The 16779-nt window shown below is 38.5% G+C and overlaps 1 protein-coding gene across 2 annotated transcripts in view; it reads left to right on the forward strand.

Moving 5' to 3' along the window:
* The window catches only part of ric1 (RIC1 homolog, RAB6A GEF complex partner 1), an 88379-nt gene that overhangs the window by 5919 nt on the left and 65681 nt on the right, over positions 1-16779 (forward strand). For both annotated transcript variants that reach the window (XM_056447028.1, XM_056447029.1), the window contains exon 2: positions 14048-14155. In XM_056447028.1, the coding sequence (XP_056303003.1) occupies positions 14048-14155 (108 nt within the window). The remainder of the gene's footprint in view (positions 1-14047; positions 14156-16779) is intronic.

Genomic DNA, 16779 nt, shown 5'->3' on the forward strand with positions numbered 1-16779 from the left:
CACTTTGACAATAGTGTTGAGGTCATGAATATTAAAGCATCTGGTTTCAACATGCCAAACACACACATGCACACACATAAAACAAATGCTCACATACACCCTTTATTACTCACACTTACTCTCCCTGTCTCACACACACACTTTACAGTAATGCTGAGTTCATACACATCAAAGCGTCGGGTCTCGACATGCCTGTGCACGCGCACACACACATGCGCGCACACACACACACACACACACACACACACACACACACACACACACACACACACACATCTCACTGAAGTGACACCTGGTCTGTTTCCTGTGATCTGCGTCTGCAGTTTGTATCTCATGTTCAGCTCATCAGTGTAACACACACACACACACACACACACACACATTATTGATGATCAGGAACTGCAGTTCCCCCTCTGTCTGAATGATAATGGGAGGATCTGACATTGTTTTAGCTGTGATATGAATATGATTTGATGTTTGTGTAGCTCTGTTGGAAAAATGGCATTAATTTAGATTGACTGAGATGATCAGCTCACCGGCCACTTTATTAGGTACACCTGTCCAGCTGCTCTTTACTGCAGATTTCTCCTTGAGGTGGATGGGCTACAGCAGCAGAAGACCACACCGGGTGCCGCTCCTGTCAGCTAAGAACAGGAAACTGAGGCTACAATTCACACAGGCTCACCAAAACTGGACAATAGAAGATTGGAGAAACGTGGCCTGGTCTGATGAGTCTCCATTTCTGCTGCCACATTCGGATGCTCGGCTCAGAATTTGGCCTCAACATCATGAAAGCATGGATCCATCCTGCCTTGTATCAGCGGTTCAGGCTGGTGGTGGTGGTGTAATGGTGTGGGGGAGATTTTCTTGGCACACTTTGGGTCCATTAGTACCAATTGAGCATGGTGTCAACGCCACAGCCTACCTGAGTATTGTTGCTGACCATGTCCATCCCTTTATGACCACAGTGTCTCCATCTTCTGATGGCTACTTCCAGCAGGATAACGCACCATGTCATAAAGCGTGAATCATCTCAGACTGGTTTCTTGAACATGACAATGAGTTCACTGTACTCAAATGGCCTCCACAGTCACCAGAGCTCAATCCAATAGAGCACCTTTAGGATGTGGTGAAACGGGAGATTGGCATCATGGATGTGCAGCCGACAAATCTGCAGCAACTGTGTGATGCTATTAGGATTATAGTCTGAGATATAATCACAGTTTCACGGTTATCACGATTATTATGCATTTATTAATTTCTAAATGCTATTAGTTTAGAAAATCAGATGAAAACTTCTATATTAAAGTGTTATTTATTGCTGCTCAGTAAGCAATTGATACAACACGTAATAATATTACAAATAATAGCCAATTTCTCTCTTTTTGCTTAAAAATAAGTAATTGTTGTAATAATTGTACACTGAAAATAAATAAATAAAAATAAGTATAAACAAAAATTAGCCTTTGTCTAATGCAGGCTTGAAATAAACTATTTTACTTGGTAGCACCAGTGCTCCCATCTTCAAACATTTAGGGGCACCAGAAAAACTGTAGGAGCACCCACCAAAAGTGAATGAGCACCACTGCAAACTGTACATTACCGGAATTATTGTATTTGAAAACAACATCAATCAGAGCTAACAAAAACCAGAAACGACTATCTAACTAATGCTGTGATGACTTCTTAATATGTGTGCGATAACTCCAAAATGAACGTCTAATAATTATAAAATATTAATGAGGATAATGATGCCAATAAAACTAACAATCAATTGCATTTCTCATTATTATGCTTCTTTAAATATGCTTGAATGTGAGTTATCTGCTATAAAGTCCTACTGTTACATGATGAAAAACAAATCTGCAGTAAAAATGAAGCATTGCAGTAAGAATATAGATGTTGCAATAGTTTTATATGCATGTGAATTTAATAAACAAGTTAACATTTCTGCTTCAAAACAAACGTAAAATTATAATAAATGATTCTATTCAACGCTGAAAGCTGCAAAGCAGTCATCAATAACTAAATAGAAAACTAAAAGAAAGAAAGGAAGAAAAGTCTCTCTTCTACAGCTCTGTAAAGGTTTTGGTTGTCATTTTTGATGCTCAGTCTCGTTATGCTCTGATTAACGAGCATATTTTGCGAGTCAGCTGACCCAGTATATGAGCGGGACAGAGCGGGATTCTCAAGGTTCAGTTTAAACTTAGTAAACGTAAGCTTCATTGGCGGTGATGTATACAGTGTTAGATTTTACATTTAGCGGCCATTTTAGCTGAACGCAGTGAATTCAGGCCATGAAACAGCTGATCCACCGAGTCAGCGCTCTCTCTGAAAACACTCGCTTGAGCTCGGCTGGTGGATCACCACATGATCCATCTAATCTGCGCCATTATTTGTAACTTTAGGGGTGTTTGCAAACCTGTGTACTTTTCATTGCGTCTTCCTCAAACTTCAGCCGTTTGCGTTAGGGATGCGATGATTAACTGGTTTCACTATTAACCACGCTTTAATTCATCACGGTTAATTAATCGTAAAGGCCCCGTGTTTCTGCACGGAACAAAACTGCGGCAACTAAACAAAGTTATGGCCAACTGTGTGCTAGTTTAAAGTTCTGAGCTTGTAAACCGAGACTAATAACCACACACTCTGGATTAACTTTGACTGAGGCCATAACTAATGGCTCGTTTCCACTGACTGGTACGGGTCACCTTTATCAGGCTGGCGTTTCCACTAACAAGGGTACCCTTTTGGTGGGCGTGGTGTACGACAGAAAGTTTCAGTCGACGTCATTCTCATTCTCGAGGAAATGTCTACAATAAAGCTGTACGGGTCGTTCACATATCATATGAGAAGCTCTTCTCACAACACAGATGCTTTACACACATAAATGCTTGTGTAGAAATGTTTATTACTAACTTTACTATGAACATGAGTTGATTATAACCGCAGATCAATGACAGTGCGAAACAGCCTACTGTAACGTCTGTAATTATATTAAATAACTAAATAAATGAACATATATAAACACAAACAGCCCCTTACAGTCTCCGATATGTTATCAACTACAGAAGAACTACATAAAGCAGACATTTCGTCAGTATTTAGGTTCAAAAACAACACAAAATATAGCCCACAGTCAGTGTAAACCTCTTATCTGTGTCTGTAATCTTCAGCAGCACATGTAGCCTCTGTTAGACGGTAACTCCATCATTCCCTGTTCATATTAGTCCAAAAGGTGAAGATAATAAGTTAGTCATGGCATTTTGTTCATGTTTGCTGAATAATAATGTGCTCCTTTTTTCCGGCTTCTCCTTTGTTTCTTCACGCTTCACTCTTGCGTTTGTCAGTGTCTGACAGGATCGGGTTTCAAAAGCTCGTCAATAATCAGGCACACGTTATTATCATCAGCTCAAGAAGTTTGTTATTTCAGATATAATGTTAGACGCGCGGCGAGCGCAAGGAAGAAAACGAAACCGCTCACGCCTCAGACTGGCTCGTAAAAAACTACGAGGCACAGGGTAAATATGCTCTTCTTCTTGGCTTTGTGGCTGTTTATCAAGACGACGACAAGGTTTGTTTGAGCCCAGATCGACCATGGCTCGTTATTATATGTATTTATAATTCTGCTGTAATCTCTCACTGTGTTTTTCAAACATGGCGGGTTTTTTGTTTTCAATCTGGCTTGTTGCGTAGCGAATGACGTATCTCTGTAAACCAATAGCGTTCAGCTGCGCATCTAGCTCCGCCTTTTGGTACCCTTTCTCGTGTTTGGTACCCTTTCGAAAGGGTGCTGAAAAAGTGGTGCGGTACGGTTCGGTTCGGTACGCTTTTTGACAGTGGAAACGGCCATTAAAGCGTACCAAACTGAACCATACCATACCACTTAGTGGAAAAGTGGGAAAGTTCATTATTTCCGATGGAGGGACGCGCACGCGAGGCAACATGCTCACTCTTTTCAGCCACACCTAGTTGAGCTGCCAGGGAGCTTCTGTGACCGCATGTCAATCTGGAGCAAAATCTCTGAGGAATATTTCCAGTATCTTGTTGAATCTATGCCATGAAGGATTAAAGCAGTTCTGAAGGAAAAAGGGGGTCCAACCCGGTACTATGTACCAGTGAGTGTAAATACGATATTATTATTATTTTAAATTACAACAGATTATTTTATGGTTGCAAAAATAACCTAAAAATTACATTTTGAGGGTAATTTCCAAAACAAAACAAAAAAAAGGAACCACTATTGTTGGGGGAATGTTAAATGTTTGCTGGGTAAAACTCGGCATTAAATTGGTGTTTACCTAAAGAGCATGCAACTTTTCATATTAAATTTTTTGCTGTTATAACCGGTTATTAAAATTTTGATAGACCCAGCGTCACTTATTAAAGTGTGTGTGTGTGTGTGTGTGTGTGTGTGTGTGTGTGTGTGTTATTATTATGTGCACAAATTAGGCATGGGACGATAACCGTTTTTAAGGTATAACAAAAGCTGACGGAGTGTAAAATCCCACCTTTGGATCTAAAGCCAATAATAAAAGGATATATTCTCAACAAACGGCAAACTGAATGGGATCAGTGCTCAGAAAATAAACCGTTTGAAATTCAGACAGAAACAGGAAGAAAATCTCATTTATTTTTTAAGTCAAGACATGATAAGATGTTTATACAAGATGCAGCATTGAACACACGAGACTCACACATGAACATCTACTGAAAGGAGAAGAACCACCAAAATGTCAATACTGCAACAGAAACCAAACTGTTCAACATGTTCTTGTGGAGTGCCCTGTTTATAATGTTATCAGACAACTATTTTTATCTGGACAGACTTTAAATCAAATATTTTTAAATGTGAATCTGTCTGAAATTGTACAATTTTGATCAAAAGGAAACCTTAAACTGCTTTAGATTTTTATCTTCTATATTATTATTATTATTATTTATGTATTTTACCTTGTGTATTATTTATTGCTGTTGATTACTTTTAATTATTAGAATATTTTTATAATTATAGAAAATCGGTATTTATAAAACGTGCTAAATTTGATTTATTATTATATTTTTTTTGCCATGACGTAGCCATAGAAGCTGAAATGGCAATAACATTAAAACTCTCTCTCTCTCTAAGATATACTGTGGTTTAGAAAAGCTCAAGGTTTTAAATCTGCAAAATTTTCTGTGATACCGTTCCTAAGGTATACGTAAGATTTTTTTGATTTACTTTTTTGTTTGTTTTTAGGCCTCCAGCAGAAAAGATCTCCTAATCTTTAAGCTAATCAAGACAGCAGAAGTCAATGATTGATTTTCATTATTCAGACTGACGTGTTTACTGCTCCGAAATATCTTAAATCTTTCTTTTCAAAAGGAAAAAGTACCCAGAGATTTTAAAAGAATATATGTTAGAGCAGTAAAACCGTGATATTTAAGGTTATCACACTGTCAGAATCTTATCCCGTGCCGATGCCTAGCACAAATACATCATCATCTGCAGAAAGCGCTGGCTGTGGGAGTCTGTAGGTGGACTGGATGTGCTTAAATTTAACATGCATTTGAGTTTGCTAGAATTCAGATGCTTTTGGGAACATTTAGTGTGCATACGGGTGTTAAATCATCGACAGGGACATGTCTGGAGCGGTGGACGTTTGCTTGTGGTTTAACCCATTCGAACTCATTGAGATGTGAAGCAGCAGCAGCAGCTCATGTTTCAGCTTGAGGAGATTCACATTTCTTACCCAAACACACTGGTGAAAGGAGATCTCGCTGTGTGTGTGTGTGTGTGTGTGTGAGACGCTCAGATCTTATTTCATCTGTTCTGTGTGGAAGATAACTATCATACCGGGGCTGATGCAGTTATTAAAACACAATTATGTACGATTATTTTATTACATATCCACCAACCACTAGAGCAGTGGGATATATATTGAGCTCAGTTAAGTGTTAACAGTATACCAAGTGTGTAAGAATGTTCAAATCCACAGAAATCAACAGTTTAACTAGTAAGATGAACCATGCTAATGCTAATAACATCACAAACCCGTGATTTCTGGTTTGGTTTAATAGAAAACAGAGAAACGGCAGAGACGCTTTAATGTATCGTGAGTTTTATTAGACTACACTTTGAATTGAAGGTTCAGTTTCGTGTGGTTTGTCATTTAGAAATGTTTTTATTTCTGATTCACGCTCATTATCGATCGCAGAGTGATCTTGTTAAAATTGTGAATGTCATTTATCAAGAGCGACAGGACCTCCGCTTTTGTGTTCGCCATTTTAGTTTGTTTCTCTTGTGATTTCTGACCGCTACGTAAGGCACCAGGCCTACTCGCAATAGACTCATCAGTGTATTGTTGCAAACTTTTTTTAGTCAGTGTTTCTCAACCACGTTCCCAGAGGACCACCAACAACACATGTTTTGGATGTCTCCTTTGTCTGTCACACACATTACAGGTCTTTCAGTCTCTGCTGATGATCTGAATCAGGTGCGTTTGGTTAAGGATGCATCCAAAATGTGCAGGGCTGGTGGTCCTCCAGGAACATGGTTGAGAAACACAGATTTTAGCCGTTTATGTGCCACCGTGACCATAAAAGAAAGGAAAGACATGTAAACAAAATATTAAAATGATGTTCTAGTCAAAAATACAGTTCAACTTTTTTTAGTCAGTGTTTCTCAACCACGTTCCCAGAGGACCACCAACAACACCTGTTTTGGATGTCTCCTTTGTCTGTCACACCCATTACAGGTCTTTCAGTCTCTGCTGATGATCTGAATCAGGTGCGTTTGGTTAAGGATGCATCCAAAATGTGCAGAGCTGGTGGTCCTCCAGGAACATGGTTGAGAAACACCGATTTTAGCCGTGTACGTGCCACCGTGACCATAAAAAAAAAGGAAAGACATGTAAACAAAATATTAAAATGATGTTCTAGTCAAAAATACAGTTCATTTAAGCAAATTTGGCGGAGCTGAGCCAAAACACAACCTATTCCATGCCTGCTCACTAGCGCCCCCTGCTCATTATCTTGTGATCGTGACCTCCTTGTTTACATCATTAATCGACATACAGCAAAATTGCATTAAAGGCTTATAATGCGAAATATTGATGAGATTAAATGAATAAAAGACATGCCATCATTTCCTCTTCAAAGACTGGGGAGTCCATTGGAAAACCAACAGGTGTGTCCGAGAATGCCAGGCGATGTGCACTTATCCCACGCCTGAGCTTCCAATGTTTCAGCAAGAAACCCTCATCTTTATAGTCAAAATGTGGGTGCTGGCCAAAGGTCGGCCTATTGGCTGAGAGAGAAGTGTGAGTTGATCAGGCCCACCTTCTCTCTCAGCTAGGTGCACATTATTTCTGATTGCAAAGCACAAGTTTGAGTTTTGTAGAGATTATCTGGAGTCAATATTCTACCTTCTGAAACTTGGAGACAGTTAACCTTAAGGTGATCAGACCCTTCTCTGGTTGTTTGCTCATGCTTGAGAGTCCTCCTGAAGTTTGGAGAAAGGTGTGAAGTTAACGTTAAGGTAATGAGACCCTTTGTTGAGCACAGAAAAAACAACCCATTTCTTACACTATCATACATTTTTAATTTTTATTATTTACCCTTATTATCTTTCGATCTGTGACCGCAATACTGCACAAATTTGATCGCATGGCCTTCTAGTGGCGAAAATAATCTTGCGTGAAATAATTCTTACTTGTTTGTTGGTTTTTAGTGTATTTGTTAAACTTGTGATTTATTAATGCCAATAAAATAGCCCACGATGCTGACATGGCATTAAATGTGCTGGATGTAAGGTTTTGACTCTTCTAAAGCATAAAACACCATCATATGTTTGCAGATATTCAGAAACATGCTGTGAACGTTCTTGTTTATCTGAAAAACATGCATCTGTGACTGAAATGTGACCTCTGGTGGACAGTAGCAGACTCTGAAATGAGACGCAGATTCACAGTTCCACATGAGGTTATTATTTAATATTATAAATATTAGGAGTGTAAGCATTAGGTGAGCAGGTTACATTGTAACCCCGTGTCCTAACAACACGCTACATGATGAGATATGCAATGATGAGCGATTTGGCTGTTTGCACCAGACAGAACAGGACAGAAATGTAAATACAGCCATTCAGAAGCACAGAATAGTGCACTCACTGCACTCCAGCACAGAGGTAAGGTTTATAAGCATATTAATGAACATTAAAGCTCTTGAACATGATTAAATGTAGATGCTGAATCACTGATATGTGTTGGTTTGCACTGAGTCTCAGTTCTAGAGTTCAATTTCAGACGCTTTATTTTATTCTCCAGATCTGAGCTGAACTATCTGCTGCTGCTTTCAGTAGTATGGTAATAAATGTGATGTGAAACTCACATTATTAGTATTTAACACTGAATAAAGCACATGAGCTCTACCTGAGCTGACCATTGTCAGTTTTCTGTTGTTCAGCTGTGAGAAATGGAAGTTTCTAATATAAATTTCAGGTGTTGGTTAGGACAAAAACGTCTTTTTTTTTTATATGGAAGATATTTCTTCTACCGTGTGCCGATGCTTTTATTTAAAACATGATTAATATCAGCCTTTAGGTTTGATAGTCAGGCACACTCCTGTTGATGTCGTCAATCTGGCAACCTGCGCTTGTGTGTGTTTTGAATCAGGCGTGCAATACCTAGTTCAACCACTGGGTGTCAAGCTTACATACTGCACCTTTAAAATAATAATATACAATACTCAAAAAAAGTTGGGTTGTTTTAAGCCAGTGTTGGGTCAAATATGGACAAACCTAGCATTGGGATGAATCTTTAAAATCAAATCGAAATATATATATATTTTTAATCCAACAGTTGTCTGTTTTTGATCCAATAACCCACATTTTTTTGTTCTAAATTTGATCCCATGGCCCTCTAGTGGTGAAAATGATCTTGAGTAAAATAATTATTTCTTGTTTTTATTGTATTTGTTAAACTTGCATTTTATTTATGCCATGAAATAGTAACTAATATACGGACACGGCATTAAATGAAAATATATTATGGTCATCAAATTTGGACTAACCCAACATTGGGTTACATTTTGAAAATTGCCGTTTTTAATGCAATAGTTGGGGTTTTTTTTTTTTTCTTTTTTCCAGCCGTTTTTTTTTTCTTTTGCTAGAAATTTGTTCCCATAATGGCGAAAATTACACATTTAGCATAACACCAGTTTGAGCTTACAATTTCAGATTAGAGTGTATAAAATGAATCTAGTCAACAAATAAAAAATATGCATAAGTAACAAACTAATAATCAACCAATGCGTTGTGTGTGTGTGTGTGTGTGTGTGTGTGTGTGTGTGTGTGAGTTGATAAGGTGTTGGTGGTCATTCAGGGATTTGAGCCTCGGTTCATCATGTAATGTCATTAGTGAACAAAAGCAGCTTATGACTGTTCATTAGTGGCACGTGTGTGTGTGTTCAGCAGTCGTTCAGTGTCATGAACACATTCAGCTTCCAGTGAAGGGCTGATCAGCTCAGCGTTTGCACATCTAGAATTGAAAGCAGCTGTGAGGCACATTGGTTGAGTGAATAAATTATCAGCTATATATCACGACCTGACAAAAGCCTTGTGTTTGATCCCAGTTGTAAGAGCAACACATAATAACTTGACTTCTAGTTGATCATTTCAAATGTGGCAGAAGGTGGATGAATCATCTGTTGATCTGCATCCCAATCATCACCAATACTACAGAAGACCTACTGGAACCAGCATGGAGCCAAGATTCTCACAGAAATCAGTCAAGTTTGGTGAAGGAGAAATCATGGTTTGGGGTTCCATTCAGTATGGGGGCGTGCGAGAGATCTGCAGAGTGGATGATCAACATCAACAGCCTGAGGTATCAAGACATTTGTGCTGCCCATTACATTACAAACCACAGGAGAGGTCAAATTCTCCAGCAGGATAGCACTCCTTCTCATACTTCAGCCTCCACATCAAAGCTCCTGACAGCAAAGAAGGTGAAGCTGCTCCAGGATTGGCCAGCCCAGTCACCAGACATGAACATTATTTAGCACGTCTGGGGTAAGATGGAGGAGGAGGCGTTGAAGATGAACACAAAGACTCTTGATGAACTCTGGGAGTCCTGCAAGAAGGCTTTCTTCACCATTCCAGATGACTTTATTAATCGGTGATTTGAGTCATGTCAGAGATGTATGGATGCAGTCCTCCAAGCTCATGATGGAGTCAGACACAATATTCATTCTGTTTCCACTGCAGCATGAGCACATATTCTATACTGGACATTATTGAAGGTTCAGTGAGCAGACTTTAGTCTAAGCAGAGTCAGACCGCACTGTCCTAATCAAATCAGTCAACATCAAGACATGATCAGATTATATTGTGCTCAAATAAGCCTCATCTAGAGGCCTTTACCTTTCATATAAGACACTTCTGATACTAAATGATTAATTACATTGTGCAGTGGTTAGCACTGTGGCCTCACAGCAAGAAGGGCGCTGGTTCAAGTCTCGGCTGGGTCAGTTGGTGTTTCTGTGTGGAGTTTGCATGTTCTCCCTGTGTTGGCGTGGGTTTCCTCTGAGTGCTCCAGTTTCCCCCAGAGTCCAAACACATGCGCTATTTGGGAATTGAATAAGCTAAATCGGCCATTGTGGATGTGTATAAATGAATGTGTATGGGTGTTTCCCAGCACTGGGTTGCAGCTGGAAGGGCATTCGCTGTGTAAAACGTGCTGGATAATTTGGCGGTTCATTACCCTGTGGCGACCCCTGATCAATAAAGAGACTAAGATGAAGGAAAATGAATGTGGTGAAATATTCCTAGTGTGTGGAATTTGATGCTCCTCTGGCTTTTCGTGAACCCTGAACGAAATGCAGGCATTCATGGGGAATGACCTTCACACACACACACACAGACACACACACACACACACACACACACACACACAAACACACACTAAAGGTAAATGTAGAGGGATTCTGTGATGCTAATGTGTGTTTTTCACACAAGAATGCGTGTGTGTGTGTGTGTGTGTGTGTGTGTGTGTTTGAGGTTTACAGCTCCCGTTTGGCTGAATGAAACCCACACTTTGCTTCCATTTTTGGGTGTTTTTGTATGTGGCGAGCTCACATCTGTCTCTGCTTCTCCTGATGTGTTTCCCTGCTGCTCCTCATTTCACTGCCAGAACATCAGCCCGTTCTGTTCTTCTGCACAAAACAGACACAAACAAACACATGCTGGATCAACTTCACTTTATATATATATATATATAGGACTGTGTGCTCTTTCATCCTCTGATTACTGGAAAGTTATTCTGATTTTTATTGTCAGTAATCATACATGAACAGTGAAAGCTACCTAAGGAATATCTGATGATGAACTATTGGAGAATAATGCACACCTCAGATGTGGTGTAGTGGAGTGGCTGTTACACCTCAGATGTTGTCTTTGAGAGTCTGTTAGTCTGCCTCAAGCATCTCCTGTGTGCAGCGCTAGTGTCTTCCACATCTCCTCCTCCTCCTGTTGTGTTCTGATGTGATGTCTGACTGTTGTAGCTATGAAATAACTCTTATCATTCAGCGGAGTGATATGGAGCTGTAGTGCGCTCAACCTGCTGGCACTACTTTAGCTGTGCAATTATTAGACAAAAACCAAACACCTGAGAGTGACCATCAGCGAATCAGAATCAAGCCTTCAGCAGCCCCCATAGTAGAGAAGTAGTTTTATACAATCATGTTCTGGGTGTTTTATTAGTTGTTACAATGTTTTAAGTACTTCAGGCTGTTGCTATGCAGTTGCTAGGGTATTCCAGCTGTTTTAGTAGTTGTTACAATGTTTTAAGTACTTTTGGCTGTTGCCGTGCAGTTGCTAGAGTATTCTGGTTGTTTTAGTAGTTGTTAAAATGTTTTAAGTACTTCAGGCTGTTGCTATGCAGTTGCTAGGGTATTCCAGCTGTTTTAGTAGTTGTTACAATGTTTCAAGTACTTCAGGCTGTTGCTATGTAGTTGCTAGCTTCTTTTGAGATTGTTGCAATGTTTCAAGTACTTCAGGCTGTTAACATGCAGTTGCTAGGATCTTGTAATTTTACCAGTTGTTATAATGTTTCAAATATTTTAGGTGGTTGCTATGCAATTGCTAGGGTATTCCAGCTGTTTTAGTAGTTGTTGCAATGTTTCAAGTACTTCAGGCTGTTGCTGTGCAGTTGATAGGTTCGTGTAATTTTAGCAGTTGTTAAAATGTTCTGAAAATTTTAAGCTGTTGCTATGCAGTTGCCATTTTGTTCTGGTTGTTTTAGTAATTGCTACAATGTTCCAAGTATTTTAAACTGTTGCTATGCAGTTGCTAGGGTATTCCAGCTGTTTTAGTAGTTGTTACAATGTTTCAAGTTCTTCAGGCTGTTGCTATGCAGTTGCTAAGGTATTCTGGTTGTTTTAGTAGTTGTTGCAACGTTTCAAGTACTTCAGACTGTTGCTATGCAGTTGCTAGGGTATTCCAGCTGTTTTAGTAGTTGTTGCAATGTTTCAAGTACTTCAGACTGTTGCTATGCAGTTGCTAGGATCTTGTCATTATGGCAGTTGTTACAATATTTCAAGTACTTCCGGCTATTTCTATGCAGTTGCTAGGGTGTTCTGGTTGTTTTAGAAGTTGTTACAATGTTTCAAGTACTTCAGGCTGTTGCTATGTAGTTGCTAGCTTCTTTTGGTTGTTTTGAGATTGTTGCAATGTTTCAAGTACTTCAGGCTGTTTCCATGCAGTTGCTAGGGTTTTGTCATTTTACCAGTTGTTATAATGTTTCAAATATTTTAGACTGTTGCTATGCAATTGCTAGGATGTTCTATTTGTTTTACTAGTTGTTACAATGTTTCAAGTACTTCAGACTGTTGCTATGCTGTTGCTAGGGTGTTCTTGTTGTTTTAGCAGTAGTTACAAGGTTTCAAGTATTTTAAGCTGTTGCTATGCAGTTGCTAGGGTGTTCTGGCTGTTTTAGTAGTTGCTACTATGTTTCAAAATCTGCGGGCTGTTGCTATGTAGTTGCTAGGTTTGTTAGCTGTTGTGTGGTTACAATGTTTTGAATACTTTAGGCTGTTGCTATGCAGTTGCTAGGGTATTCCAGCTGTTTTAGTAGTTGTTGCAATGTTTCAAGTACTTCAGACTGTTGCTATGCAGTTGCTAGGATCTTGTCATTATGGCAGTAGTTACAATGTTTCGAATACTTTAAGCTGTTGCTATGCAGCTGCTAGGGTGTTCTATTTGTTTTACTAGTTGTTACAATGTTTTAAGTACTTCAGGCTGTTTCCATGCAGTTGCTAGGGTTTTGTCATTTTACCAGTTGTTATAATGTTTCAAATATTTTAGACTGTTGCTATGCAATTGCTAGGATGTTCTATTTGTTTTACTAGTTGTTACAATGTTTCAAGTACTTCAGACTGTTGCTATGCTGTTGCTAGGGTGTTCTTGTTGTTTTAGCAGTAGTTACAAGGTTTCAAGTATTTTAAGCTGTTGCTATGCAGTTGCTAGGGTGTTCTGGCTGTTTTAGTAGTTGCTACTATGTTTCAAAATCTGCGGGCTGTTGCTATGCAGTTGCTAGGTTTGTTAGCTGTTGTGTGGTTGTTACAATGTTTTGAATACTTTAGGCTGTTGCTAAGCAGTTGCTAGGGTATTTTGGCTGTTTTAGTAGTTTTTGCAATGTTTCAAAAATTTTAAGCTGTTGCTAGGCAGTTGCTAGGTTATTCTAGCTGTTTTGGTAGTTGTTACAATGATTCAAGTATTTTAAGCTGTTACTTTGCAGTTGCTGGGGTGTTCTTGCTGTTTTAGTAGTTGTTACAATGTTTCAAAATCTGCGGGCTGTTGCTATGGAATTGCTAGGTTTGTTAGCTGTTTTGTGGTTGTTACAATGTTTCAAGTACTAGGCTGTTGCTTGGCAGTTCTTTTGGTTGTTTTGTGGTTGTCACGATGTTTTGAGTACTCTAGCTATGCAGTTACTATATAACTGCATTAATGAACGTTTAAGTCAGTTGTCTAACTCTTTCTCTGTGTGTTTGTGTCTCTGTGTGTGTGTAGCCCAGTGTGCTGATCGTCAGTTATATCGAGTCTGGAAAAGCGGCTGCACAGTTCGGCTTCTATCAGCAGGTGGAATGGAAACTCGACGACTCCATGATCGCAGTAGCGGTGAGTAAAACACATCTGTTTCTCGTGTGTGTGTGCGTGTGCGTGTTACGTAATTAGACTCATTTTGTTCTGTAATATTTGAGCACATTCTTAAACACCTCTGATTGGCTGTTGTGTACACATGCTCAACAGAAATGACTGTGATTGGCCGTGAAGGTCATTGTTTACCACTCTTCACCACTGAAATATTCTTTTTAGCTAATTGATGTTGAGTTGAATGATTAATTGACTGATACATTCATTGATTAAAGTTTTTGTTTTTTGGTCGGTTAATTGAATGGTCGATTGATTTGATTTTGTTTGGTCAGTTGACTGGTTTATTGGCAAATTGATGTTCGTTTGTTGGTTGATTGGGCTGATCTGAATTGTATTTTGATTTGATTGTGCAGTTGGCTGATTGATTTGATTTGGTTGGTTGATTGATTTGAATAAATGATTGAATGGCTGATTGAATGATTGACTGATTGCCAATGATTGTTTGACAACGATTAATTGTTTAGATATTTGTTTGGTTGGTTGATTGATTGAATGTTTTTTTTATCCATTGACTGAATGATTGATTAATTATTAATGATTGATTGATTTCTTGGTTGGTTGGTTGGTTGGTTAATTGAAGGAGGGATTGATTGAATGGCTGATAGGGTTGAATGACTGATTGATTTTTTTGACCATGTTTGATTGATTGATTGATTGATTGATTGATTGAGATTGATTGGTTGATTGCTTTTAATAATTGACTCTATATTTGTTTGATTCATTGACTGAATGATTGATTAACAACGATTGATTTAAAATTAGTTTCTTTTTGGTTCATTGTTTGGTTGATTGAAAGATGGATTGATTAGATTGACTCATTTGTTTGATTGACTCATTAGTTTTGATTTGAATAATTGATTCTGTTGGTTGATTGAAGGATTGATTGATTTGTTGATTTGAATCGATTGAATCATGGATTGGTTGATTGTTTTGATTTTAGTTTTTCAGGTTTGTTGTCAGGTTAATTGATTGACTGAATGATTGATTCATTGAATGATTGTTAACTAATTGATTCTTCTGTTGGTTGATTTGAAGGATTGGTTGATTTGTTTATTTTGATTGGATTGAATGACTGATAGATTTGATTGACTGATTGATTGATTTGATTTTTTATTATTTTTTTGGTCTGATTGATTGATTGATTTTTGCCATGTCCGTGATTCTTCATCCTCAATCCTCTTCATGTTTACGGCTCACTCATCAGCAGTATTTGAAGGCCTCATGATGACTGAAGGCTGTTCCTGAATCTAACGGTGTAATTTATTCCAGTCGCACAGAGTGTTTAAATGTTAATGCTTCCAGCGTCAGTCATTTGAGGGCGCAGATCGCCGAACAAAACACACTGTCATTTCCCTTTTGTTTGGCTGCACAATTGCTGTCATTCTGCGTTATTAAAGCTGACAGACAGGCAGAGATGCACAGAAACGCTCTTTCCACACAGCATAAAAGCTCATGTCTGTTTGTCTGAATCGTCTGCCATCCCTTCTGTTAGCGACACAATACAGTCCGTGTTCTTCCGGCCATCACACCAGCCTGACACATCTCAATAAACTCTGAATAATGCTTTAATTCGGCATCTCCATTTGGTGCAGAGAGTTTTGTTCTCTTAAGAGAGTTATCTTCATTCTTAGAGGACTGGCGCAATCGTGATTTCAGACTTTTCAAAGCACTTCACGGCGCATTTAAAACTCTGTGTTCATTTAAAGGAGTTTGTTAGCTTTTGTTCTCCAGTGCTGTGTGTTGTGTTTGGCAGTGTGTGTGTGTGTGTGTCTGAATGGGTCAGAAGCGTGTCGTGTGTCCAGACATCAGATCTGTGTGTTTCCACTGCCTGACGTCACAGAGTTACTGAAAACCTCAGGCTTTATTTCTTCTCTTCTGCATTTAAAACTAATTCTTAAGGGGCTTTAATTAATTTACCAAGCATACTAACAGAAATGAGCCTTTTTCCAGAGAAAATATAATCAAATAAAACATCCTTCCTCTGTTAAACAGAGTTTACAAAATGTCCAATAGTTTTGATAAATATTAACATTAATAAATAAAGGAATTATTATAATCGTACTCCTCTATCTGTACTTAAATTATGTGGATTGTTCAAACTACTGAGCTGTGAGCTATGAGCTGATACAAGTTTTTTTGCGGACAACTTAATTTTTTTATGTTCAATCCACTTAAATTTGTACAAACAAATGATCTAACTTAATTCCTTCATGTTGTCCTAACTCAAATCGATTGTGTGGAACCCAGCATTTTTCACAGTGTGTTATTTGTGGTTCTTTGAGTTTGCAGTTTATGGGCTTAACATTGTTTTTGTTGAATCCAAATGAATCCTGATGAAAAATGCTTTGATTCCCTCCAAAAAATAAATCAAAATAATGTAAAAAATCTCTGTTCATTGTTTATGCGGTAACTGAGAAGATCATGGGAGATCTGCATTTACAGAGCAATTCTGAGAACAGTTTTTCTGTTTCATGAAGCCTCAAGAACAGGTCTCGGATTTCATTTCACGCGATATCAAATGAATTCACATAAAGAAATTATTCACGGCTTTCTTGGCATTGAGTTACTTATTCCAGATTCTCTTTTAA

Source organism: Danio aesculapii, chromosome 21 (genome assembly GCF_903798145.1).
Source record: "Danio aesculapii chromosome 21, fDanAes4.1, whole genome shotgun sequence".
NCBI classification, from domain to species: Eukaryota; Metazoa; Chordata; class Actinopteri; order Cypriniformes; family Danionidae; genus Danio; species Danio aesculapii.